Source organism: Canis lupus, chromosome 4 (assembly GCF_011100685.1).
Source record: "Canis lupus familiaris isolate Mischka breed German Shepherd chromosome 4, alternate assembly UU_Cfam_GSD_1.0, whole genome shotgun sequence".
NCBI lineage: Eukaryota > Metazoa > Chordata > Mammalia > Carnivora > Canidae > Canis > Canis lupus.
Genome location: NC_049225.1, coordinates 75,993,418 through 76,019,974, shown reverse-complemented (window position 1 = coordinate 76,019,974; position 26,557 = coordinate 75,993,418). Strand labels below are relative to the sequence as shown.

The 26,557-nt window shown below is 36.3% G+C and overlaps 1 protein-coding gene across 3 annotated transcripts in view; it reads right to left on the bottom strand.

Annotated features, from left to right (window-relative positions):
- Positions 1-26,557, bottom strand: part of ZFR (zinc finger RNA binding protein) — an 87,071-nt gene that overhangs the window by 21,605 nt on the left and 38,909 nt on the right. For 2 of the 3 annotated variants that reach the window (XM_038535400.1, XM_038535401.1), the window contains 9 exons: positions 25,690-25,883; positions 24,188-24,307; positions 22,399-22,544; positions 16,297-16,459; positions 15,038-15,243; positions 13,944-14,094; positions 10,503-10,644; positions 5,307-5,404; positions 4,343-4,438 (listed from right to left, as the gene is read on the bottom strand). In XM_038535400.1, coding sequence (XP_038391328.1) covers positions 4,343-4,438; positions 5,307-5,404; positions 10,503-10,644; positions 13,944-14,094; positions 15,038-15,243; positions 16,297-16,459; positions 22,399-22,544; positions 24,188-24,307; positions 25,690-25,883 — 1,316 coding nt within the window. The remainder of the gene's footprint in view (positions 1-4,342; positions 4,439-5,306; positions 5,405-10,502; positions 10,645-13,943; positions 14,095-15,037; positions 15,244-16,296; positions 16,460-22,398; positions 22,545-24,187; positions 24,308-25,689; positions 25,884-26,557) is intronic. The other variant, XR_005358622.1, reaches the window with a different exon arrangement.

The window sequence follows — 26,557 nt, the reverse complement described above, 5'->3', positions numbered from 1 at the left end:
GTAGCAAATGCCTAACCAACTGAGCCACCCAAGCACCATCCCCCCAATTTCTTTTTTAATGTAAGCTCTACACCCATTTGAGGCTTGACTCAATACCCTGAGATCAAGAGTTGCATGCTCTACTGACTGAGCCAGCCAGGTACCTCTCTATTCCTTTTTTATTTTTATTTTTAAAGATTTTATTTATTCATGAGAGACACAGAGAGAGAGAGATGAAGACAAAGGCAGAGGGAGAAATAGTCTCCCCGCAGGGAGCCTGATGTGGGACTCGATCCCTGGACTTCAGGATCACAACCTGAGCCAAAGGCAGATGCTTAACCACTGAGCCACGCAGGCCTATTAAAAATACTTCTAGGAAAGGACGCCTGGGTGGCTCAGTGGTTATGCGTTGGTCTTTGGCTCAGGGCGTGATCCCAGAGTTCCGGAACCGAATCCCACATTGGGCTCCCTGTGAGGCACCTGCTTCTCCCTCTCCCTATGTCTCTCATGAATAATAAAATCTAAAAAAAAAAAAAAAAAAAAAGACTATAGCATGCATGTAAAGTATTATTTCTTTTATTTCTTATTTATTCTAGAAGCATCAGTTAAATTAGAAAAAAAGAAAGAAGGCAAGTATAATTTATAGGTATGATTCTAAGTTTAGAAAGCCCAAGAGAATCATATGAAAAACATTACTACAAATAAAGGAATGCAGTCAGGTAATAGACTGCAAAATTAATACTCAAAATTAATAGTTTTTATATATGCAAACAATAACCAGAAAATAGATGTGAAGGGGAAAAATAGGCTCTAGAATATAAAATATCTAGGTACAAACAACCAAAACCAAAACTTAACATGCACAGAATATATTCATACCTAGGCAGGTACATTATATTAACTTCAGTAAGCAGGACATCCTGGTCTCTGCTAAGAAGAGTCAATATTACAAAAGTGATAATAATTCCCCAAATGAATCTATTAATTCAGTGTAGTACTATTTAAAAGCCAAAATATTCTTTGTGCAAGATGGTGCTTAAAGAGAGGCAAAGAATAGAGAGGGATGAATGTGATGACTAGGACAATCAGAAACTTAAAACTGAAGCTTCGTGGGCAGCCCCGGTGGTGCAGCGGTTTAGTGCCACCTGTAGCCCAGGGCATGATCCTGAAGACCCGGGATCGAGTCCCACGTCAGGCTCCCCCCGCATGGTGCCTGCTTCTCCCTTAGCCTGTCTCTGCCTCTCTTTCTGTGTCTCTCATGAATAAATAAAATCTTTTAAAAAAGATTATACAAGTAATGTATAGATATTTTGTCCTTATAAAAACTAAACATTACAGATCTCTAATCATAATCCTTTCTTCTACTCCTCAGAGAAATGCTATTATAAGTTGGAATATAGCCTTCTCAAAGCTTTTGTTATGCAGAGAAAAATTTATATATATGCACTTGTGGAAAATATAATTTGATGGGGGGAAAAAAGCTTTAGAAGAAACCTGAAATACAAGGGAATTTTTTTTTTATTTTTTTAAGATTTCATTTATTTATTCATGAAAGACACAGAGAAAGAGGCAGAGACACAGGCAGAGGGAGAAGCAAGCTCCATGCAGGGAGCCCGACATGGGACTCAATCCAAGGGCTCCAGGATCACACCCTAAGCTGAAGGCGGCGCTAAACCGCTGAGCCACCCAGGGATCCCTGAGAATTTTTTTTAAGTAGAATAGAAAACCCAGAAGTCATAAAAGATTAATAGATTAGAATTTACAAAAATATTAAAACTCTGATATAGCGAAAATCATCATATAGCTAAAAAGCAGATGAAAAACTGGAAAACATTTTTGTTACAGGTAAAGACTAATTTCTTTTTTTTTTTTTTTTTAATTTTTTATTTATTTATGATAGTCACAGAGAGAGAGAGAGAGCGCGGCAGAGACACAGGCAGAGGGAGAAGCAGGCTCCATGCACCGGGAGCCCGATGTGGGATTCGATCCCGGGTCTCCAGGATCGCGCCCTGGGCCAAAGGCAGGCGCCAAACCGCTGCGCCACCCAGGGATCCCAAGACTAATTTCTTATACAAAGTGTTAATATAATTAAGAAAATGTTGAGTAACAAAGGAACTGGTAGTTAAGAGAAAAATAATTCTAAATGCCAACAATTACTCAATTAAAGAAATGGAAATTAAAAAGAGACATTTTTATATTTACTATATTGGTAAGGAGTGTGATGATATTCCAGAGTTAGCGAGGATGTGAAGGAAATGATCAATAGTTTTTGGACGTTTTTCAATGATCCAATTTTCTGATAAATAATTAGCACATGGTTTTTGATCTTGGAATTGCAGCCCTACCAATTTATTACATGAATTATAATACTCACAAAAGGCTGACAATAGTATAATGAAGATTTAATGGAAAAATAACTGCAAACCAAAATGTCCATCAAATGGATACCAGTAAGATAAATTATGGCCCATCCACACAAAGGGAATGCTATGTAGTCAATGCAAATAGGGTAGATTTGACTATGCCCTTCTCTAAGAACTCCAAGATGTATTTTGTTAAGGAAAATGCAAATAATCTAAATAGCTTGAACATCCCTGTGTTCAGAAAAAAATTAAAGAATTAAAGTAACCTGGCTATTCAATTCTCACTAACCCAACTCTGAAATCAATAGGCTCAATTATATTTTCATTTTATTTTTTAAATTTTAAAGATTCCATTTATTTAATTCATGAGAGAGAGAGAGAGAGGGAGAGAGGGAGAGAGGGAGAGAGAGAGAGAGAGAGAGAGAGAGGCAGAGACACAGGCAGAGGGAGAAGCAGGCTCCATGAAGGGAGGCTGATGCGGGACTCGATCCTGGAACTCTAGGATCACGCTTTGAGCCGAAGGCAGATGCTTAACCACTGAGCCACCCAGGCATCCTTCATTTATATTTATATATTTTTTAAAGATTTTATTTATTTTATTTAATTTATTTATTCATGAGAGACAGAGAGAGAGAGAGAAAGGGGGGGGGGGGAGGAGGGCAGAGACACAGGCAGGAGAAGCAGGCTCCATGCAGGAGGCCTGATGTAGGACTCAATCCCGGGACTCCAGGATTACGCCCTGGGCTGAAGGCAGGCACTGAACTGCTGAGCCACCCAGGGATTTTTTTTCTTTTTTTTTAGATTGTATTTATTTATTCATAAGAGAGAGAGAGAGAGAGAGAGAGGCAGAGACATAGGCAGAGGGAGAAGCAGGCTCCGTGCAGGGAGCCCGATGTGGGACTTGATCCCAGGACTCCAGGATCATGCTCCGAGCCTAAGGCAGATGCTCAACCACTGAGCCACCCAGGTGTCCCCTCACCTATATTTTTAAATAAACTCCTGCTCTATCTGAATTCTTGCTATTCAGGAAACAAAAGTGCTCAAATATGAAAGAGATACTAGCACATATATGCAAATAAGAACATATATGGTGTATATGAATGCACTTTTATCCTGGAAGTAATCACAACAAACTGTTAAAGATAATTTGCAATTAAATAATGAGAAGACTTTCACTTTTTGGTGCCTTTCTGCATTATTTGAAATTCCTAACTTTGCACATTTTTTCTTCATTTTTTTTAAATATATATATTTTTTAATTTATTTATGATAGTCATATATATATATAGAGAGAGGCAGAGACACAGGCAGAGGGAGAAGCAGGCTCCATGCACCTGGAGCCTGACGTGGGATTCGATCCCGGGTCTCCAGGATCACGCCGTGGGCCAAAGGCAGGCGCCAAACCGCTGCGCCACCCAGGGATCCCTCTTCTTCATATTTTATTTCACAATCTATCTTTCTGAATTCTTGAAATTTTAAACTTTTATACATTATTTTTCTAAAATAAATATTTATTTATTTGAGAGGGACAAAGTGCATGCATGGGGAAAGAGAGAGAAGGACAAGCAGACTCCCTACTCAGTGGGAAGCCCAATGAGGGACTCCTTACCAGGATATTGAGATCATGACCTGAGCCTAAGTTAGATGCTTAACTGACCTACAGGCACCCCTACACATTATTTTAAAAAATTGTCAACAGAACCCTGGATAGGGAGATTAATTGCTTACTTTTAGTCTTTGTACTTTTACATAAGTAAAAGCAAACTAATGACTGCTGTTATTTTAGAAAATAAAGACAAAAGGAAACATCAGGTGCAATTCTTTAAATAGTACAATCTCAGAAAATTAGACACACTATGACCCCCACTAAATGAGGAAAGAAACCGTATTTAGAAAATGAAAATAAAATTGATAATTCAATGTAAGAGGAGATTATAAAAACTGTGCAAGTATTTCCTAAATGTTTATTTTTCACACCATAAAAATTACATACTACTTACCCAGCTTGGAAAATCAGACCATGTTGGAACTCGCTGACAGAGGTCCCGGAGAATACGTATGATAATCACACAGGACTGCAGACCATTAGCTCTAGCCTTGAGAGCAACACAAAAACCCAGGTGAATTAACCTTAGAAATATTGAAAATATCCCTTGATGAAGAAAAGTTAAAATACCACTGTTCAATGGAAGCTCAGATAAAAATAAAACAAAAATAACCACACTTAAAATTAGATTCAATGAGCTGCCATTTACAGCAGTATTTTATGCCAGGGTTAGTATTTAAAAGCTGGTATTTTAGGTCAAAGTAAACAGATTATACAAGAATAATATTTCTTGATCCCCTGTGAACCTTGACCTATGTTCATTTAAAACAGTAAACTTAAAAAAAAAAATCTGCCTACATTAGAAATAAAAGAAAAAGTAAAGAGCTAAAAAGTTTGTCTAGGGACTGAAAGGTTAAGGAAATCTGTTTGGTTTCCCTTCTGTGCCTTTGCATGACTGCAAAGTCACTAAACCAAACAGCTGCTTCCTCACCTTTCACTCCCTACACTTATTAACTTAGAGAAAGAGGGGAAAAAATCTTAAAACTATACACAAAGCTTTAAACACATATTCCATTATTTAAAGCAAAAGTTAATCTGCAGCCTTATGGAATATAATATATATACACAAACATGTGATGTTCCTGAACAAGTAAACTTTAAAATAGCCACTAAAAAAAAAAAATAAAAAAACCCAAACTACAAAACAGCCCCCCAAACCTAAGGTTATTGTCAAATTAATAGTAACTGCAATATGCAGATCTTCATAGCCAGCTTTCTATATTAACATATTTTCTGAGATTTAATTTAAAATAGTATTGCTTGGGCAATCTTTTGAAATGTTTAAACACAGTTAAACATGTTGTACTGAACTACTCTCTCATAAGGCTACAAGAAAAAAGTAAAATGATGTTCCGAACCTGGAACCACTTAGCGTGGCGTAGAGCAGCCAGAGCGTCAAGGCATTTTTGCCTGTCCAAGACGTCCGGTGGGTCTTTCACCATACCCGAGGTTACATCTAAAATGGATTGAATTGGCAAAATGCAGTGAGGAATGGGTGTTTGACCAGGTGAGCAAGACACTTCCTTAAAGTAGCATCAGTGTCACATGAGCCATTTGCAAGCTTACCAGCACTTTAATGTACCCAGTATTTTCAGCAAATTTATATACTCCAATGTAAAAATCAAAAGGAGAATTTAGACTCTTAAGAAATATAATAAGTAATTTCTGCAAATAAACCCTACCCACCAAAATAAAATCAAAAGGAAGGATTACTGGACACAGCGCACCAGCACAAAGACAAGACAAGAGGGAACACAAAAATCCACCTTAATAAATAAGAGTTCATGATAAACTATTGAGTTTGTTCAGTATTCTAAATGGTCATAGGTTATTCTGGGGCTCACATAGCAAAGAACTAATAATAAGTATGGAATGATTGATACAGTAATAAATAATTAAAAAAAAAAAAAAAAGAAAAAAAAAAGCCCCAAATAGGCATTTCTAAGGGTCAATGCTTTCTCTTCTACAAGGAAATTTTAGCTCTAAGGAAATATGAAATACTCTTTTAAAACGTTCCCAGAAAAAAAAAAAATAAAAAAAAAAATAAAAATAAAACGTTCCCAGATAATACTCCAAAGGATAATTGGAGAGAAACTGGGTATAGTGGAAAAGGGAAATAAGAACCAACATGGTTAAACTGGGTAAGTATAGAAAAAAGAAGAGATGCAGTAAGCAGAATGCTTCGATGATAAATTATAATACATATGCCCTAAAGTTATATGACTGATTTTATTTTTTTTTTATTTTTATTTTTTAAAATACTCTTTTTTTTTTTAATTTTTTTTTTTTTTTTATTTATTTATGATAGGCACACAGTGAGAGAGAGAGAGGCAGAGACACAGGCAGAGGGAGAAGCAGGCTCCATGCACCGGGAGCCCGATGTGGGATTCGATCCCGGGTCTCCAGGATCGCGCCCTGGGCCAAAGGCAGGCGCCAAACCGCTGCGCCACCCAGGGATCCCTATATGACTGATTTTAAATCAGATTACTGTATTAAAACATAAAGGAACTATCTTTTTTTTTTTTTTAAAGATTTTATTTATTTATGAGATAGAGAGAGAGAGAGGCAGAAACACAGGCAGAGGGAGAAGCAGGCTCCATGCAGGGAGCCTGACATGGGACTCCAGGATTACATCCTGGGCCAAAGGCTGATGCTCAACCGCTGAGCCACCCAGGCGTCCCTAAAGGAGCTATCTTAAACGAGAAAATCTGAACCTAAACTAGGACAAGAAGTTAACTTTACATTCATGACAGATAGATAGCCAGCTATATATTCATGTAAATGTATCTGTAAAGTATGTATAAAAGTAACAGCATACCTGCTAATCAAACTATTCGAAATAGCAACTAAGTCAATCTAATTCATAGCTCTTAATGATTGAATAGTACAAACAATTTTTAAATACAGCATAATTACATACCATGTGAGTAATCTACTGAATTTACCAGTCTTCTGGCTAAAGCGCACCAAAATTACGGGGTATTTAGGATATAATTTACTAAATCATTGAGGGTACCAAATGAATAATGCAGACAAAATAAAAAGGGAGTTAAAGACGATTTTATTTTAGAGTTATTGCCACTTTCGGCAAGATATTTAATTGAATATATTTTGCATGAGCATTCATTCAGTTATCTTAAAAGACACCTGACCTTATTTTAAGTAGATAAAACATAAGCACATTCTAAAAATGATAAATCTATCCACTGGGCTTTCTATTCTTAGTTCTTGCTCCTCAAATAATCAGATGATGCAGACTTTTCAGAAGACATGTTAGAAGGGTAATTTACAGATAATCAAAGAACATTATAAATTGACACGGAAACAAGAATCTGGGTACTAAAAAGAAACTCTCAAGGCAAAATATTAGTGATTTTTAAAAAATAGTGAACAATCTCAAAACCTGCAAGAACCATATTGAACATAAGAGATGGGGCTATTCTGATCATGATAAGAAAAAGGAATATAGGAAAGCACAGCTACTAAGGAAGTACAAAAGAAGGAAATAAAATGAAATAAAAAAACCACTCCTCAAAGTGGGGTTACAGAACTGCTGAAGGACCCTTTTTCTATGTCCCTTATTTACATTATTTGCTAAAGCTAGGATGCAAATAGGTGACAATGTGCAATCTCTTTCTAAAAAAGTTTCTGAATTTCTAATGTTATTTTCACAATGTTATAATTTCCTTCAATACATAAGAAAAATTTTCTTTTTTGCACATAAGCATTTGTAACTTTGACAATTTTAATTAATGATACAATTTCAAAGATGCCAAGACACCTATTGCAATTTAAAAACAAATTAAGAGCTAGAAGTATAGTTTCTGTTGAATTTAGAGTGTGGATTTTTGCACCCATTTTATACTTCAAGTGGATTAACCCCTTAGGTATATTGTACTAAAAACAACAAAACAAAAATCACACTCGTTGCCTAATACCCAGTTAACAAAACAAAAATCAGTTAATTAATTTAAAAAAAAAAGCATATTCTTACCCTACATAAATCTAATTCATAAATTTTAAGGGGTTAATCACCAGTTAGAAGACATGCTGTGTCCACACTATTTTATGATTAAAAGTTAATGGGAATATATTAATTTAAATTAACATGGTTATGTAAAATATATAATCCACCCACAACCATTTAAAAACTAGTGTGAACACTGCTCAATTCTAGAATAGACAAAGACAAAACAAACAAAACAGCCACACAAAGGACAATAAATGCCAGACTCTGCATCCAAAATCCCTCCTTAATCAAATGGCAGGTGTGACACTGAGCTTTTGAAAACCTTGGTCAAAAATCCTTCCGATGTCTTGGCAGCAACCCCTGACAGGAATCAATCCCCTCTGCTAGAAGGCTTTGGACCGGGCCTGATAAGCTACAGGTGGAAAAAAACACACACATACCTTACTTGCTGCAGAAAAGACTCTGTAGCAAGGGTTAGAGCATTTCGAACATTTCAAGCTTCAAGTCAATTAACTGTTAACTTAGCATTTAACTGTCAAACACAGTACCATAAAGTAAATCTGTCATGCGTTTAACAGTTATTTGGGCAATTTCATAATTTCTTTTAAATAATTGAAAAATAAATTTTGGTATTAAACAGGACCATTAAAAAGGCTACCACAGCGCAAGTCGCAAGTCTAAAGATTTATAATTGCTCTTCCGGCAAAGCCTTCCTTACCCCCTGTACTAACTCCCCAAAGCAAGCTATAGGCTTTAAGTGGTTTTAAGACACAGAGCATTGGGAGCTGCAGTGAGAGAGAATACATACCGTTATTCTGCAGCCAAGAAAGAAGCAATCTTCATAATGAAGCTAAAGACATAGTTTACTGCAGTTATCTGCAGCAAGGAACACTATCAATGTTTCTACACTTTTTGCACATCCAACTTTTCAGCTCAGTGTCTTGAAGTAAAATCTTCCAATTTTGGACTGATCATTTCTCTCACCAGAGTATTTTATGAAATCCAGAACAGTAATTCTAACTCAAGTCTGGGTCAGACAAAAATATAATTTTGTTTCCTTTAGAGGGGATAGGTTATCAAAGACTCTACTACAAATACAAAATGAACTTTAGACTTTTGCAATGTAATAACTCAATATTGCATAAATTTAACTAAGGTTAAATATAATTGGACAAAATGTGCCCTGAAATAGTTAAAATGGTTATATGAGTATAATTTCATCCTAAGTATAACAACTTTTATTTATATCATATAAGAAGATTTATTTTTCAAATCATAAGAGTCATATGTTGCATATGAATTGACCAGATTGACTCAGGAACTGTTTTTTCCTCAGTATCCACAGCCAGACCTTGAGTGGAAATTCATGTTCATATCCTTTACACAAAACGCATTTATTTTTAAGATGCAAAGCTTATACAACATACAAGTCCTGGTATGGTATATATATGATGTATGCAAGATTAGACACGTCTCCCAAGGACCACATTTTAAAATAGTTATCTTGCTGGGTTGTGGAAAGCCCAGTGCCTTAAAAAAATTGCTTTGCTGTAAGAAAACAAATGTAAAGGGACAGTAACTAAGAGCCTACTGATACTGTTTTAGACAAAATAATTTTAATATTTAATATACAGTATTTTGTTCTCTATCTGTATCACAAAGAAATATTAGTGTAGACTATATAACTCCAAACTCAACAAGTTAAAGATGTACAAAAACAACATGAAAGGAAACAAAGTAAATTTTATCTGACCCATAAAACAACAGAACCAACATAAGGCAGACACTGACCATGCTTTTTGGCTTAAAAGCTTTTGAAGCTTTGAAAATGTTACAGAACAGTCCCTAAAGCAACATTGCTGGCACCAGCAGGATTTCATAATCTACAATTGTAAAGTAAGTTTAAAAGTCCTGAACTGTACTATAACTTACTAACTACATCTACACCATTTATTTTTCAATATCTCTAGCATAATAATATTGGGATCAAATGCCCAAATCTACGCGCATTAGGATGCTCTGCATTCATGAAAACTCTCCAAACCAAAGAGCAACCTCAGAGAACTAGAAATATTTACCTCAGGACAAGCCAAATCCATGATTACACATATAACAATGCCTCTTAAAATATAAGTATTACGAGTATTTAACCAATTTTATTTCTGAAACTCTCTTGTCTTTTTTTTTAAGACAAGGCAAGAACAAGAACTTCTTAATAGAAGTTAAATTTGTGGCCCCTTACTACCAACATTTCTTTAATTTTTTCATGTGTCCACTGTCAGCAAGAATAATTTTGAACTTTTTTTTCCAGAAATCTGAGGTTAGCAAGAAAAGAAAAAAATCAAGAAAGTCAATAATACTGTGCGTGTTTTATATAAAAGTACATTATTAAAAAAGAGCATTTACTTTCTGGGAAATGATCTCAAGCAAAACTGGTTGCTGCATAAGCCAAATCTATCAAATTCATATGTAATGCCAGCATGTTGCCTTCTAGGGCTTAATGCCATCTTAAAGAGTAGGTAAATGAAAAAAAAAAAAAAAAAAAAAGTAATAGAAAAAATAGAATGTTTAATGGCTTTCCAACCTCCTTCCCTCATGTTCTCTTCTCGAATAATTGGAGATGTCAGGGTGATAGTGACTTGCATTTTGGGTTCCACACATGAATTTAAAATTATTGCCGCTTCAGACACAGCACATTTTATGTCATACTTCTCAGGACTTATGACCTATATAATGGAAGAGTACAAAAAAATTAGTTGGACCTTTCACAGTACCAGATAAAGCAGTTTCATTATGGCTCTTTCATTTTCTCACTACCTCGAGCACTGTATTTATTTATTTTTAAAAGTTTGTTTTTTTTGGAAGTAATCTTTATATTCAGCATGGGGTTCAAACTTAAAATCCCAAGATCAAGATTTGCATGCTCTACCAACTGAACCAGCCAGGTGCCCCTACCTCAACCATTTTATGTGGAGTAGATAATATACTACTCTAAGAAGTCTTGCAATAATGCAAAAATCATTAATCTCTTAACTTTCCTTTTAGAATTCTTTGCTGAGCTAATTATTTACCATTATTTGTATCAGAGGAGTTTCTATATATCCCTCTTAGATTACAAATTCTTGGATAGAAGAAAACACTGCTGTATTTGTTACTGTACCTACAAATAGCATCTAGGTAGTTAAGTATTCATACATTTGCAGAATTTGAACGAAACCAATAAATACTTGAATTCAATCATTCCCACTGTACATTGTGAAATCAACAGATCTATACTTTATAATCAGAGAGCAGAAAGTATTGATTAACATCCAGAAAAACCAGGATTCACTACAATTTGTTGGTATTATAAGCCCTAATTTCCATGAACGAGTGAAGAACTACAGAAATTACATTGAGTGTTTACAGTATAGCATTTAAGTTCAAATTTCAGCTGTTATTTACTAGTGCCATGAAGACAAATTATTTAACTCTTCTTATCCTGTTTTTGTAAAATGGGACAGAAATTATTGCCTAAAGAACTGTTGGAAGACTAAATGAATTAACTATATAAGCCCCTTAAAACAGTGCCTGATTAGGGTGCGTGGGTGGCTCAGTCAGTCCTTGGCTCAGGGTCCTAAGGATTAAGCCCCACATTGGTAGTGGTGGTGGGATCTGAGGTCAGCAGGGAGTCTTCTTGAGGTTCTCTCTCTCCTTCTCCCTCTGCTCCTCCCCCAGCTCATGGCTCTCTAATAAGTAAATAAAATCTTTTTTTTCTTTTAATTTTTATTTATTTATGATAGTCACACACAGAGAGAGAGAGAGAGAGAGAGAGAGAGAGGCAGAGACACAGGCAGAGGGAGAAGCAGGCTCCATGCACCGGGAGCCCGACGTGGGACTCGATCCCAGGTCTCCAGGATCACACTCTGGGCCAAAGGCAGGTGCCAAACCCCTGCGCTACCCAGGGATCCCAGTAAATAAAATCTTAAGAAACAAACAAAAAAACCAGTGCCTGGTACATACTATTAAATAAATGAAGAATTCTTCTTTTTTTTAACCCACTTATAGAGTTATAAGTATATTTGGAAAGAGTATTTTACTTTTAGCCTAACTGCTTGATTATTTCCTTAGGATGTATTTCCTGCCTTGTAGTTTTACTAAGCATCACAATTAAGATCGAGGTATTTCTAGCAAACTATATAATTCTCTCAAGGTCCTCAAACATTTTCCTCTCCCCCTATCTCACACTCCATTGCCCTAGCTGCCTCAAAAGAGGGATAAGAAACAGATACAACAATGCCAATTCTGCTGGCTCTTAGAACTTAAAAGACTTATCCACAATAAGAAACTTCGTATCTGGAACAAGGGTAATATAAGGTAAACAACAGTATTAGAGGTGTCAGAGCTTAAGTTCAATACTGTGCTTCACCACCCTTTGTTACCAGTTGCTCTGCTGTGGTCAAGTACTATTTATTCTGACTCATTGCTGTAAAATACATATCACATTACCAATGAAATGTCAATCCTTGGATTTAGAATACCTAATTAAACTGCAAGGTTTTATTTTACTTTATTTTTAGATTATTTATTTATTTATTTATTCATGAGAGACACAGAGACAGAGAGGCAGAGACATAGGCAGATGGAGAAGCAGGCTCCATGCAGGTAGCCTGATAGGGGACTTGATCCCGGGACTCCAGGACCATGCCCTGGGCCGAAGGCAGGCACTAAACCGCTGAGCCACCCGGGATCCCAAACTGCAAGGTTTTAAAATAAATTATATAAATTATTCAAGGAATATTTATTTTTTGAAGATTTATATTTTTGAGGTGGGGAGAGAGAGAGCAAATATACAAGTAAGTGCAGGGGGGGCAGGTGCAAAAGAGAGGGAGAGAGACTTTTTTTAAAAAATAAATTTATTTTTTATTGGTGTTCAATTTGCCAACATATAGAATAACACCCAGTGCCATCCCATCAAGTGCCCCCCTCAGTGCCCGTCACCCAGTCACCCCCACCCCTCGCCCACCTCCCCTTCCACCACCCCTAGTTCATTGAGGGAGAGAGACTTAAGCAGACTCTGTGCTAAGGGCCAAGCCCAAAGTGGGGCTCGATCTCATGATGCGAGCCAAAACCAAGAGCCAGACTGTGCCACCCGGGCACTCCACAGAATATTCACTCTAAAGCCAAATCTGAGATTCTGACAAACTCACATATAAAATTTTTTAGAATTCAAACTTAAGACAAAAAAAAAAAAAGTTTGCTTTTGGGGAACCCTGGGTGGCGCAGCGGTTTAGTGCCTGCCTTTGGCCCAGGGCGCGATCCTGGAGACCCAGGATCAAATCCCATGTCGGGCTCCTGGTGCATGGAGCCTGCTTCTCCCTCTGCCTATGTCTCTGCCTCTCTCTCTCTCTGTGTGACTACCATAAATAAATAAAAAAAAAAAAAAAAAAAAAAAAAAAAGGTTTGCTTTTGTATGACCAAAATGGGATATTCTACTAATTGTCCATTGCTATGATTTGCTAGATGGAAACAGGAGAATTCCTATCATAAACATAGAACAAAAACAAAATAAAAAAATCACAATAAAACTAGGGAAATTCAAAATGGAAAGACTATTTCTTACTATATTTTATTAAAAACATGTATTCTAATGGGCAAGAGGTTCACAGATTTTAAAATTTTATGTTTGCTATACAGGGCCTTTATTTTTAACAACAAAAAAAAGAAAGACCATTTTCTGTCCTCAGTACCTTCTTTCTTATGCATCAAATCTTGGGGAAAAAAACAGGATGAGACATGTGCTACAATTTTACATTTTAAAATAAATTAGCAAGATGGCTTCATGTCAAATACAAGCACTATAAAACCTAAAAAGACAAAGTAGAAAATAGTTCTACCAATTTGCACAACGAAACAAAAAACTCAATATGGAAAGTCAAGCCAAAAATTTAAAGGCTGGCTTAGGTTTAGGCTGAAGCACAGTTAGTCCTGCCAAAAACTTCTGAACCAGACAAGGGGTAAAAATGAACATTTCCATAATACTTACAGCAAGCTGTTTGGGTAGGTTTTCTGCAATACGGCTTAATAATGTCTTTGAAGGTTTCTCAGAGCACAGCAAAACAAGGTTGACATTTCTATCTCCTCGGAGAAGTAATCCTTTTGCCAATACTCCCACTCGCAAAACTCCTTTTAAAGCTCTGCAGTGAAATCAAATTATATTATGACATTTCTCTCCTCAACCAGAGCCATGATAATCCCTAAATATACAATAATAAATTAAATAATTTTTATACTATTAAAAGTTTCACCAACTACAGTTTAAAAATACTTAATATTTTTAAGAAGTATCCTTCATTTAGATAAGAAATATGGATAAATAAAGAGCTAAGTTCTCACAGGGACAGTTTCAAAGAACATTAACATTTCTGTGTTTCATTTTACAAATCAGAGTAAGAGTCATGGCGGTGGTTCTTTTTTTTTTTCCTAACTCATGACCCTGAGATTGAGACCTGAGGTGAGATCAAAAGTTGGATGCTTAACTGAGCCACCCACATGCCCCAAAAGTTATTTTTAATATAAAAATATTTCCAAATGATAAAAGGAAAATGAGAACTTGTAGATCACAATGCAAAACTTGTTATGAAAGATGTTTTTAGGGGTGCCTGCCTGAGTGGCTCAGTTGGTTAAGTGTCTAACTCTTGATCTCAGGGTCATGAGTTCAAGCCCCATCTTGGGGTCCCTCCCCCAAAAAAGGTGCTTCAAAGCTTAAGTTTTTTCATGCCTATGGTTAACGCATGAAGGAAACAAGTTGCTAAAACAAAAACTGAACATAGGACAGATGCAATGCAACAAAAACTGAAGAGCAGCTGAATGCAATTACAAAAGCTGCTTTGAAAAAAGACTCAAAATAGTTTTATATAAATCAAAATAAAAGGAGTAAAATCAAGATTGGCGATTGTAAGGAACGGTGTATTTCTCATTTTAGCAAAAAACACCTAAATACATTAAATATCTACTCAAACAAGACAAGACGTACACTCACACCAGAGTTTTTAGTCCTTGTACCTTTTTATTTCAAGTGTAAGAAATCCATGGAAGGAAAAACAAAAATATGCAAAGTAAGTAACTCTGAAAACACACCTGTCTTTACCTCCCTCTTTCTTATCATCTCCCTCTTTGCTCTTGCTCTTCTCATGTTCAGACAAACTGTCTGAAACAAGTTTTAAAGCGCGTTCAGTGATAGAAACAATTTTCTGAACTGCCTGTAATTCCTCTTCAGTTGGATAAATGGTTGCATGTTTTGTCATTACATAACGGTCATCAGAAGAGTCAGGACGACGTAAGGGCTAGAGAAAAAAAGTTACTTCATTTAAAAATAATGTTTCCTGAGCAAAAGTAAACTACTATTTTTCAGCTATACATATGCTTGTCATAGCTTTTTGATAAGAAAGTCAACTATGCAAAATGTCCATTTAAAACTATGTTCCTCTTTTCTATTTCAGTAAAAATAAAACCGCAAACTTTGAAGTTATATACTATCAAGAGTCAGATGATTATATATGCATGCATATCTCTGTATATACACATGCTTTGCCCAACACCATTATCTAAGGTTCTGATATACTTTTTTACTCAACTTTAAAGACCAGTGATTGTGAAACTTTTTTTGGCTTTGATAAAAATAAAACAGTGCTTACAAATGCTTGTTCTGTGTAAAGACAAATGAGAAAGAGTAAGTTAAAGAGAAGGAATTTGCTGATTTCTGCTAAATGTTCTCTGGAAAACAGAAAAAAAAAAATCCTCTTATTGTTTTATAGTCTGAACCTCTATGAAATGTTCCTCATCACCCGGTGTCTCTTCTTTTACACAGCTTCTATGCAACACATACTCTCAAGATACATCTTTTCTATAGTTTTCCTAGTATATCAACTGTGATACTCATGTGGAACCATTTACCTACTCCTTATCCTGCACTCAAATCAGAAGCAGTTGTAGGTTTTAGATGGTCAGGATTTGAAGCAAAAAGATTCTCATCAACTGTAATGGGGAGATAATTCTGAAGGCAAAGCAGCTGACTTCAAAATTGGTGGTTCTTGCTAATCTCAAGAAGAAAAAAGGAAAGAAAATCTCTAATGTTAAAGAACACTCAACAAAACAAGCTCTGTTCCTGTTTGGCTTATGCTGAAAGTAAGAAAGGTTCAAGAAACTCTGTGAAGTCCTTACATATAAAGACATGAATTGGGAAATTATAATAAAAGGAGGGAAAATTCTGAATCAGATAAAAAAATTACACTGAGAATGAGATTAAATCTAAGAATTAGCTCCCCCAAACTGTTATCTTCTAATGCTGAACCAATTTTACACTTTCACCCCCTTATATAAACTACATGGACACTCACTGCAGGCCCCTGTGGCTGAGGAGGCATGCCTGGTCGGACTCCTAGAAGGCCTAATGGGCCTGGAGGACCATGAGGATATCCTCCATCAGGCATTCGGCGGCGATCATCCCAATGGTGTTGTTCTTCCTCCATTCTTCTCCAGTACATGTCCTCTTCATAACGCCTGAAAATGGAGAATGATATTACAAGCCTTTAAGAAAAATACAACCCAAGAACTTACGTCAATAATGACAAAAAATGTAATTAAAAAAAAAAAAAAACTGCCCCAGGCATCCCTGGGTGGCGCAGCGGTTTAGCGCCTGCCTTTGGCCCGGGGTGTGATCCTGGAGACCTGGGATCGGATCCCACGTCGGGCTCCTGCATGGAGCCTGCTTCTCCCTCTGCCCGTGTCTCTGCTTCTCTCTCTCTCTCTCTCTGTGTGATTATCATGAATAAATAAATAAAATCTTAAAAAAAAAAAAAAAAACCTGACCCAAATCAGCTTAGCTAACATGTTTCTTTTCCCCTACTGTATTTAAAATCCTTTATTTGCTTTCATCTGTAAGTAAATGGAAGTATATACGAGTGAAAAGAGGCGAGAAAACTAAGAGAAAAGCAACATAAAACTTCAGAGCCGAATGCCAAAGTCAAAGGAACGAATATCAGAAACCTCAGAGTTCCTTCCTTCTAACCTTGCCCTCTTTAAGAGAAAGACTGTAAACTTAAATGCCTACTTAGAGTGGCCAGACCAGTAATGTGTGTTGAATGAAAGACCTGAAACACACATTCAGGAATTTTCTGTCTCCGAAGAAATGGGCTCTCTCCTATTTTCTCCTTAGAGACAATCTCTTAAGCCTTCATTCATTCATTTCGATTTTATTTATTTATTCTGAGAGATACACAGGGAGAGGCAGAGACATAGGCAGAGGGAGAAACAGGTTCCTCACTGGGAGCCCAATGCAGAACTCGATTCCTGGACCTTGGGATTACACCCTGAGACAAAGGCAGATGCTCCAACTCCTGAGCCACCCAAGCATCCCTAAAGCCTACTTTTAAAGTCCTCATTTATGATACAAGCGTACACAAAGACATTTGTCTACTATGAAGAAAAATAACAGTGCAAGACAATGATAAATGGCAACTCATATTCTGTCTCATTTTGGGGGACATATTATTATTATTTTTTAAATATTTATTTATTTATTTATGATAGTCACAGAGAAAGAGAGAGAGAGAGAGGCAGAGACACAGGCAGAGGGAGAAGCAGGCTCCATGCACCGGGAGTCCGATGTGGGATTCGATCCCGGGTCTCCAGGATCGTGCCCTGGGCCAAAGGCAGGTGCCAAACCACTGCGCCACCCAGGGATTCCTGGGGGACATATTAAAGGTGGAAAGGACTATGGTCAAGGAGAAAGCATATGTTCATTAAAGAACTAGAATTTAAATAAAAATTTTAAGGGAAAAAAAAGAAAGTATATGTTCTGGCTAGAGAGAACAGTGAACAGCTGCTACTTAGTCCCTATTAATTACTGCCATAAGGGAATACAGGTTTGCAATCCCAAGATCATCAGGATTAGAAATACCACATAGAGGTGGCTGGGTGGCTTAGTTAGTTAAGCGTCTGCCTTTGGCTCAGGGCATGATCCCAGGGCATCAGGTTCCCTGTTTGGTGGGGAATCTGCTCCACACCCCCTCCCCCCGCCCGCTCCCCTTGTGCTGTCTCAAATAAATAAAATCTTTAAAAACACAAAAATAAAAATAAGTGCCATGTATATCAAATGAAACACCCACAGGCTGAACTTGGACTGTGGGTAGCTATTGTATGACCTCTGCTTTAATAGTCATTTTCAGAATCTAATTTTTAACTAGCTCACTCACTCTCACTTCTGTCTTCACTTTTAGCTTCAAACTAGGATACTGATAACTTGTCCCAAGGGAAATCCTGTCTCTAAAGCAAATTGATAGCATTAAGCATTAAGGTTTTATAGACAAATTTGTTTAATATACAACAGAAGGATGCTCCTCCCTTCCCACCCCACTCACCCCCCCCCCCCCCAAAAAAAAAAGAGAGAGAGAAGTATGCTTCTCAAGTAGCTTTTTGCAGAAACTACCAATTTCCTCGGGTTGGGAATAAGCAGTGTTTTTTAGGTCATTCTATACTACTCAAAAGTAGTATAGAAACATACTTCTCTGTTATTTAGGCCTTGAGAGAAAATGAATAAAAACAGGTTGAAGGTTCTGGAAAACCACATTCATTCCAGTTTTGAATGGTTTACTGTTATTACTGAACACAAACATTTAAGTTACATGAAGGCACAGATTTTTATCCATTGCTTACCAATTCATACTCAGTGCCTAACACAGTATGTACAATTTTCTAGCATACCATTAGATGCTTAATATTTGATACATCAGCAAAAGAGGAAAAGCTCCATAATCTAAGTACAGAGAATTTAAAATGGATTACAAAGGCAGATTATCATAAAAATGAGACTGATATTATATAAACATATTAAAAAATAAAGTATCTGAAGATAACACATTAATAATAGGTTTATAACTACAATACAGTGTCTGTACAAATCAACTGGTAAGTAAAAAAATAAAAAAATGAATAGGCAATTTACCAAGAAATGTAAGTGGTCAAACATGAAATAAAGTTCAACTTATGAAATAAACAAGAGGTTGACAGGATGTGGGGGGAAAAGGAACCCTCGTACACTGCTGATGGGAATGTAAATTGGTGCAACCACTATAGAAAACAAAAATACCTTATGATCCAATAATTCCACTACTATGTACCTACCCAAAGAAAATAAAAACACTAATTTGAAAAGATATGTGCACTCCTATGTTTACTGCAGCATTTACAATAGCCAAGATATGGAAGCAACCAAAGTGTTCACTGATACACAAATAGATAAGGAATATGTGAACAGGAAAACACAGACATATATAGGAATATTATGCAGCCATAAGAAAGGATAAGATTGCCCATTTGGAACAACATGGATAGACATAGAAGGTATTATGCTAAGTGAAATAAGTCAGACTAAGAAAGACAAACATATGATTTCATTCACTTGTGGAATCTAAAAAAAAAACCCAAGTGAATAAACAAACAAAAGGCAACATTAGATCTATAAATAGAATTGATGTTTGCCACAGGGGAAGGTTGTGAAAGGATGGGCAAAATGGGTGAAGAGGAAATACAGGCTTCTAGTTATGAAATGAGTAAATCACAGGAATAAAAGGCACAGAATAACAAATACAGAATAACTCAGTGATATTGTTAACAATGTCGTCTGAGAACAGATGGTAGCTACACTTGTGGTAAGCATAGCATGAAGTATAAACTTACTGAATCACTATGTTGTACACCTAAAACTAATGTAGTATTGTATGTCAACTATGCTCAAAATTTTTGAAAATTTGCCAGTAATATAATTACAATTCAAACTGAACAGAAACAAGTATGAAAAGATTTCCCCCTCTTCCCCCAAATTTCTATTTGAAAACAAAAAAACTAAAAGGATTTCATATTTCACTCTCTCGTTGGCAGAAGCTTTAATGTTATAACAGTCATTTTCAAAGTGTGGTCTAAGAACTTCAGATGGTCCCTGATGGCAGGTCAGAGGATCCATGTCTTGGTAACATAAGACAAAATTTACCTTTTCCATTCTTATTCTCTTTTGAATTTTACAATGGAGTTATCCAGAGGCAAAATGTGCTATCACAACAAACTGAAAACAGAAGCACATGAGAATCATGCTGCTTTCTCTTAAGCAAGACATTAAATTGCAAAAATGTAAAAGCTGTCATTTTCATTATTTTGGTGAAGAAATAGTTATTTTATGGTTTTCGCCATTTTATATTTATTAAATACATTTAATGTAATGTAATTAGTTGATATGTTTATATAGTTAAAATGTCATTTTAAACTTCAGTTTTAATTTTAATATGGTGAAATCATGACAGCTAAAACCTACATAAGCAAAAGCTCTTTGGAGTCTTCAATAATTACTGAGTAAAAAGATATTTCAAAAAGTCTGAAAACCACCGAAATTACAGTATTCAGTACAGGTCTCTTTCAAACAGGTACTTCCATTTCTGGAAATATTATTATTAGCAACTAATTATGATGTATGTAATAATACAGCCTCAAGGATGGCTAATGTAATAATTATGTTAGAGAAACTCTGGAAAGAACCTAAATATCTAACAAGATGGGACAAGTTAGAAAGAAAATTACATGGCTACATAAGAGAATACTATGCTGTCATGAAAAATAATCTTACCTTTATTTTTAAGTTGACATAAATGAAGAAAGTGAGTTATAAAATGTGTACATTACGCTTGTTCTTATTTTTTGAAATTGTATTTTAAAACTTCTACACAAATACTCTTAGCAGCAGTATTCATGATAGCCCAAAAGTGGAAACACCACCAATGTCTATCCACTGATAAATGGACAATGTTACACATTCATACAATGGACTATTACCCAGCCATGAAATGAAAAAAGTACTGATACATGCTGTAACACTGCATGAAGCTTGAAAACATTGTAAGTGAAAGTAGGCAGACAAAAACCCCCACACAGTATGATTCCATTTATTTTTATTTATTTATTTTTTGTATGACTCCATTTTAATGAAATCTCCAGAATAAGTCTACAGACAGAAAGTATATTGTGGTTGCCTATGGGTAGAGGTAGGGGTTGCAAGGAAAATAGAGAGGGACTGCTAATGGTTCAAAAATTGATTGTGGTGATGGCTGTACAACTCCATGAACAATACTTAAAACCATTAATTGTGCCATTTAATTTTTTCAAGTAAGCTCTATAACCCAATATGGGGCTTGATTTCATAACCCTGAAATCAAGCGTCACATGCTCTACTGTCTGAGCAAGCTGGGTTCCCCCGAACTGTATCATTTAAGGATATGTTGGGGTACCTGGGTGGCTCAGCCAGTTACGTGCCTGACTCTTGATTTTAGCTCAGGTCATGATCTCGGGGTTGTGAGACTGAGCCTTGAGTGAGGCTCTACACTGGGCATGGAGCCTACTTCAGATTCTCTCTCCTTTCCCTCTATACCCCCTTACTGGCTTGCTCTCTCTCAAAAAATATGTCAGTTGTATCAATAAAACTGAATATTTATGTATCTTTAGAAGATGTTTTTTCCTGCCCTATAGCTTCTAAAGCTTCCATAAGCTTCTTTTAAAAATAAGACACCTTGGCGTGCCTGGGTAAGCTCTCAGTTGGTTAATCAACTGTCTTCCCAGGGTTCTGGGATCAAGCTGCATGTTGGGCTCCTTGCTCAGCAGGGAGCCTGCTTTTCCCTCTTTTTTCCGCTTGTGCTATTTTGGTCACTATCTTTGTCTCTCTTTCAAATAAAATCTTAAAAAAATAAAATTAAATTTAAAAAACCACATTATTAATGTCTATCTATGAAATCTTACACTCAGGATATTTTTTTAAAAGATTTTATTTATTCCTAAGAGACACACAGAGAGAGAGGCAGAAACATAGGCAGAGGGAGAAGCAGGCTCCCTGCAGGGAGCTGATTGTGGGACTCGATCCCAGGGCTAAAATCACACCCTGAGCCAAAGGCAGCAGCAAAACCGCTGAGCCATTCAGGCATCCCAGGATATTTTTATCATATAACCAAATGTTCTATTTTGTTTTAAACTGGGGCATTTAATTTGTAATATTATTCTGGGGCACCTGGCTAGCTCAGTCAGTAAAGCATGTGACTCCTGATCTTGGGATCGTGAGTTCAAGCCCCACACTAAGTGTAGTCGAGTTTGCTTTAAAAAAAACAAAAATCTATATATAAATAAACTATTTCTGGATATATATTATATACATATATATATATATATAAGATACCACTTACCACATAATTCCTAATACCAAGGCCACGGTCAAATACTAGAATAGCCAATAACTTAATTTTAATGCATGTCTTTCCTAGACCTAGGATCTTCCTGAAAAGCGAAAATTAAAAGTACATTAAATAAATCTGGATTGCTCTGAATGGAAGTCACATACTCAGAATAGCTAAGTTTTTTAGAAAGGCTGAACCACTTTCTATCATGCTACTAAAAGTTAAAGATACTACCTCATTTCCATTCTCCAGCGTTCTTCTTCTTCTCGTCTTCGCCAATACTCTTCTTTCTGCATCTGCTTCCTCATTTTCTCTTCTTGAATCTTTCTGGCTCGAATACTGGGCTTTACTTCTACTTGCAAATCTGGATTTACTTTTTTCTGTTAATACAGACACTTAAAAAGTCAGCAGGCCCTCCAACAATTCTACATATATTATTAAATCACACAATCCTCCAGTCTTTCATCTTTCAGTTGCAAATTTATTATAAGAGTAAAATCAGTAAAATGAAATTTGTACAAGAGGGAAGATTCAAAATACATTAATAAACTTATTTATTTTCCCTTCCCACTCCCCAAATTGTCCAAGTTTATGACAACATACTTCATATGAAAAAGTACATAACTTAGTGTTAACCAATAGAAGAATTCCTTAGGGGACTAATGGATATTTAACCTTCCTTTACTTCTTTGTAAGTAATGATTCTAAATGTCTGAGTGTAGGGTTAAAAAAAAAAAATTCTTTTAATTTTCACCACCTCTGTATTTAGAAGGGAAAACACGAATCCAGTACATTAGCCTAATAAAAAACTTTATTTATGATTTTATTTATTTATGTTTAAGATTTTATTTATTTATTCACGATAGTCACACACACAGAGAGAGAGAGAGAGAGAGAGAGAGAGAGAGAGGCAGAGACACAGGCAGAGGGAGAAGCAGGCTCCATGCAGGGAGCCCGATGTGGGATTTGATCCCAGATCTCCAGGATCGTGCCCTGGGCCAAAGGCAGGCACTAAACCGCTGCGCCACCCAGGGATCCCCTAAAAAACTTTAAATAAATGTTCTGCATTTAATTTAACATTTGAAGTGTTTTCTTTTTTTTTTTTTTTTTAAAGATTTTATTTATTTATTCACAGAGACAGAGAGAGAGGCAGAGACACAGGCAGAGAGAGAAGCAGGCATCATACAGAGAGCCTGATGTGGGACTCGATCCAGAGTCTCCAGGATCACACCCTGGGCTGCAGGCGGCGCCAAACCGCTGCACCACTGGGGCTGCCCTTGAAGTGTTTTCAATGAAGAATTCCTCATCATAAAATTCATTTTAGCTGGAATTCTACCAAGACAGAGCAGGTAAATAAATGGAGACCTAATACTTCTTTCAAAACAGCTTATGTGAAGCAATTATCTATAATTACATGATTACCTGATCCAAGCAATGTTATAGTAACTAAAAATGATAAAATATGGTTATACTGTTAACTAATCAATAAAAACCAAACAAGGGATCCCTGGGTGGCGCAGCGGTTTGGCGCCTGCCTTTGGCCCAGGGCGCGATCCTGGAGACCCGGGATCGAATCCCACATCGGGCTCCCGGTGCATGGAGCCTGCTTCTCCCTCTGCCTGTGTCTCTGCCTCTCTCTCTCTCACTGTGTGCCTATCATAAATAAATTTAAAAAAAAATAAAAAATTAAAAAAAAATAAATAAATAAAATAAAAATAAAAACCAAACATCTGAATCCAAGGGAGACAGGACATGCTAATGTTAGAATGGAGTTCATGAACTGAGTTATGTTTAGATGTTTTGTTTTCTATGGACAATGTTCCAAGCTCTGTTAAAAGAAAAAGACAGCTGAAATTTTTTTAAGAGGGGGAGGGGTAGAGGGAAAGAGATTCTTAGGCAGGCTCCACGCCTGATGTGATGTGGGGCTTGATCTCACAACCCTGAGATCATGACCTAAGCCAAATTAAGAGTTGGTCACTTAACTGACTAGTTCCCCCCCTCCCCCAGTTAAAATTTTACTCACTTTATATTGAAGTCTGTGTCTTCGCCCTTTCAAGTGCATCTCCTTAGCATTGGGATCATTAAAACTGCATTCGCATAATTTACAATGGAATCGAATTACTTTCCCCTCATCATTTCGTACCTTGACATGGGAAAAAAAATGTAAGAATCATAACAGGAATAGTATAGTTGAAGACTTCATTCACAAACCCTCACAAATTCTGTGATGAATAAATGTAAACAATTAAGAGTTTCAAGTTGGGGGGAAAATAGACGATATCTATTTTTTATTTTCTTTTTAAAAATTTTTTCGATGTCTGTTTTTTAAAAGGATAATCTTCAAAAACAGGCTAAATGTTAAAATTCTTAATTGCAGCATGCAATATGTGTATTTGCATGTATTTGCTTTTGATATTAATTTTAATTTCAAAACTTTTAACTATGTATAGACATACAGGCTTAAATGCGATTAGATAATAGTTCCCTAATAAATTCTCTAATAAAGAGTGAATGCCTACTAGTGGCTAGGTAACTGCTCTTAGAGATAGAAATAAAGACGATTAAAGACATTATTTTGGTATACAAGTTTCTACAAAGTTCAAGATTTTAAACATGTAACTTTATGGAAAATCAATGTCAAGTTTTTCTAAATGTACAGTCAGGAAAAGAAGTACAGGTTAATAAAATGTCTATAATAGATACTAGGTTCAAATTATTTGTGACAGCTTTAAAGACTGGCTCCGAATGCAATTCTCTAATAGTTTAGGATTACTTAATTAACCAATATCATTAAAGATTAAGGTGTCCTGGCCATGTACATTTCTACAGATAATCAAACTTTACTCTCTTAAGATCTATAATTTTTAAATTGTGAATTACTTATAAACTACACAATCTAGTTAGTTTTCTATCTGATAAAGACAACATAATATGTAATTTTTCTTGATGGGAGAAAATGAAATATTTACCAAAAATCTACTATATGCTAGGCACTGTCCTAGGTACTTTATAATCTAATCTTCGCAACTTTGGAAATATCCAAGTTTTACAGATGTGGACACTTTTTAAAAAAATTATTTATCTGAGGTGGGGAGGAGCAGAGGGAGTGAATCTTCAGGTGGATTCCCTGATGAATGTGGAGCCCACTGTAAGATCACGACCTGAGCCAAAACCAACTGATTGAGCCATACAAGTGCCCCAAGGGCATGCTTTGTAAAAGCCTTTAACAAAGATACCTATGATATTCCTTTATAAGTAATCTAAATCTAATTTCATGAACAAAGCATTGCTACAACAAAATGACAGAGTTGGGGGGGGGCAGGTGAGGGAGGTGGTGGTACAGAAGAGAGAGTTTTAAGCAGCCTCCACGCCCAGCACGGGGCTCAATCTCACAACCCTGAGTTCATGACCTGAGATGAAATCAAGAGTGGAACATTTAACCGACTGAGCATGAGCACCCAGGCGCCCCCGAAGTGACATATTTCCTTTCTATATCTCATAGTGACGGTATTCTCAAATCAATACCTCCTCCACATAATCATGGCCCACTGGCTGCACGTCACTCTGCAAAGCAGCAAGAGATGCAGGTGTGACTGGTTCTGACACGGTGTCTGGCTTTACTTCTGGAATCTGTACAGAGGTGACAGGAGTGCTTTTAACGCATTCAGTTCCTTTTAAGTCTTCTGTTTTATTTCCTGTTGATTGCAGCTTATTCCCACCTAGAAGAGCATAAAAGAATTACAGTAATTTTAATTTTCTTTTTGTAAATATATTATCTGATGCAACAGATATTTCCGATAAAGTTCTTATTTTTTCACCATTAATTAGTCCAACTCCTGCTTGACATCCATCTGAATTTTGAAAAACACATCAACCATTTGGCCTTTTTATCCGTTAATGAAATACGTATCTAGATTTTTCCATTTTCCAATACCTAATGATCCTTTCCGTCCCCACCATGACTCTTGTAACAGCAAATACCTAAAAATGAACATCAAATACCAAAAAAGGTAGGGTCTAAGCCTAATTCATGTCTGTATGCCTCCCTCCCTCCCAAGGTACTGGGTAGTGTCCTAAGTCCTGGTACTGTAAGAATAAGACAATGTAGCTGCCTTTAAGATGCTAACAATTTAAGAGAAGATACAAATAATTATAATACAGTGTGGTAAGTGCTATATATAGTAAGTAGGAACACAGTGTGGTGGGAATGTAAAAAAAGAAAAAAAGAAAAAAAAAAAAAAAGGAGCCACCACTCTCTAACATGATCCAGTTAGCAAAGGCTTCACTAAGGGTGTGTCACTTGAACTGGGCTTCCAAAAAATCATTAACAAGTATGAACCTGGCCCAGCAGAAAGATGAGAATCATGTCTAAATAGAGTATTATACACAACAA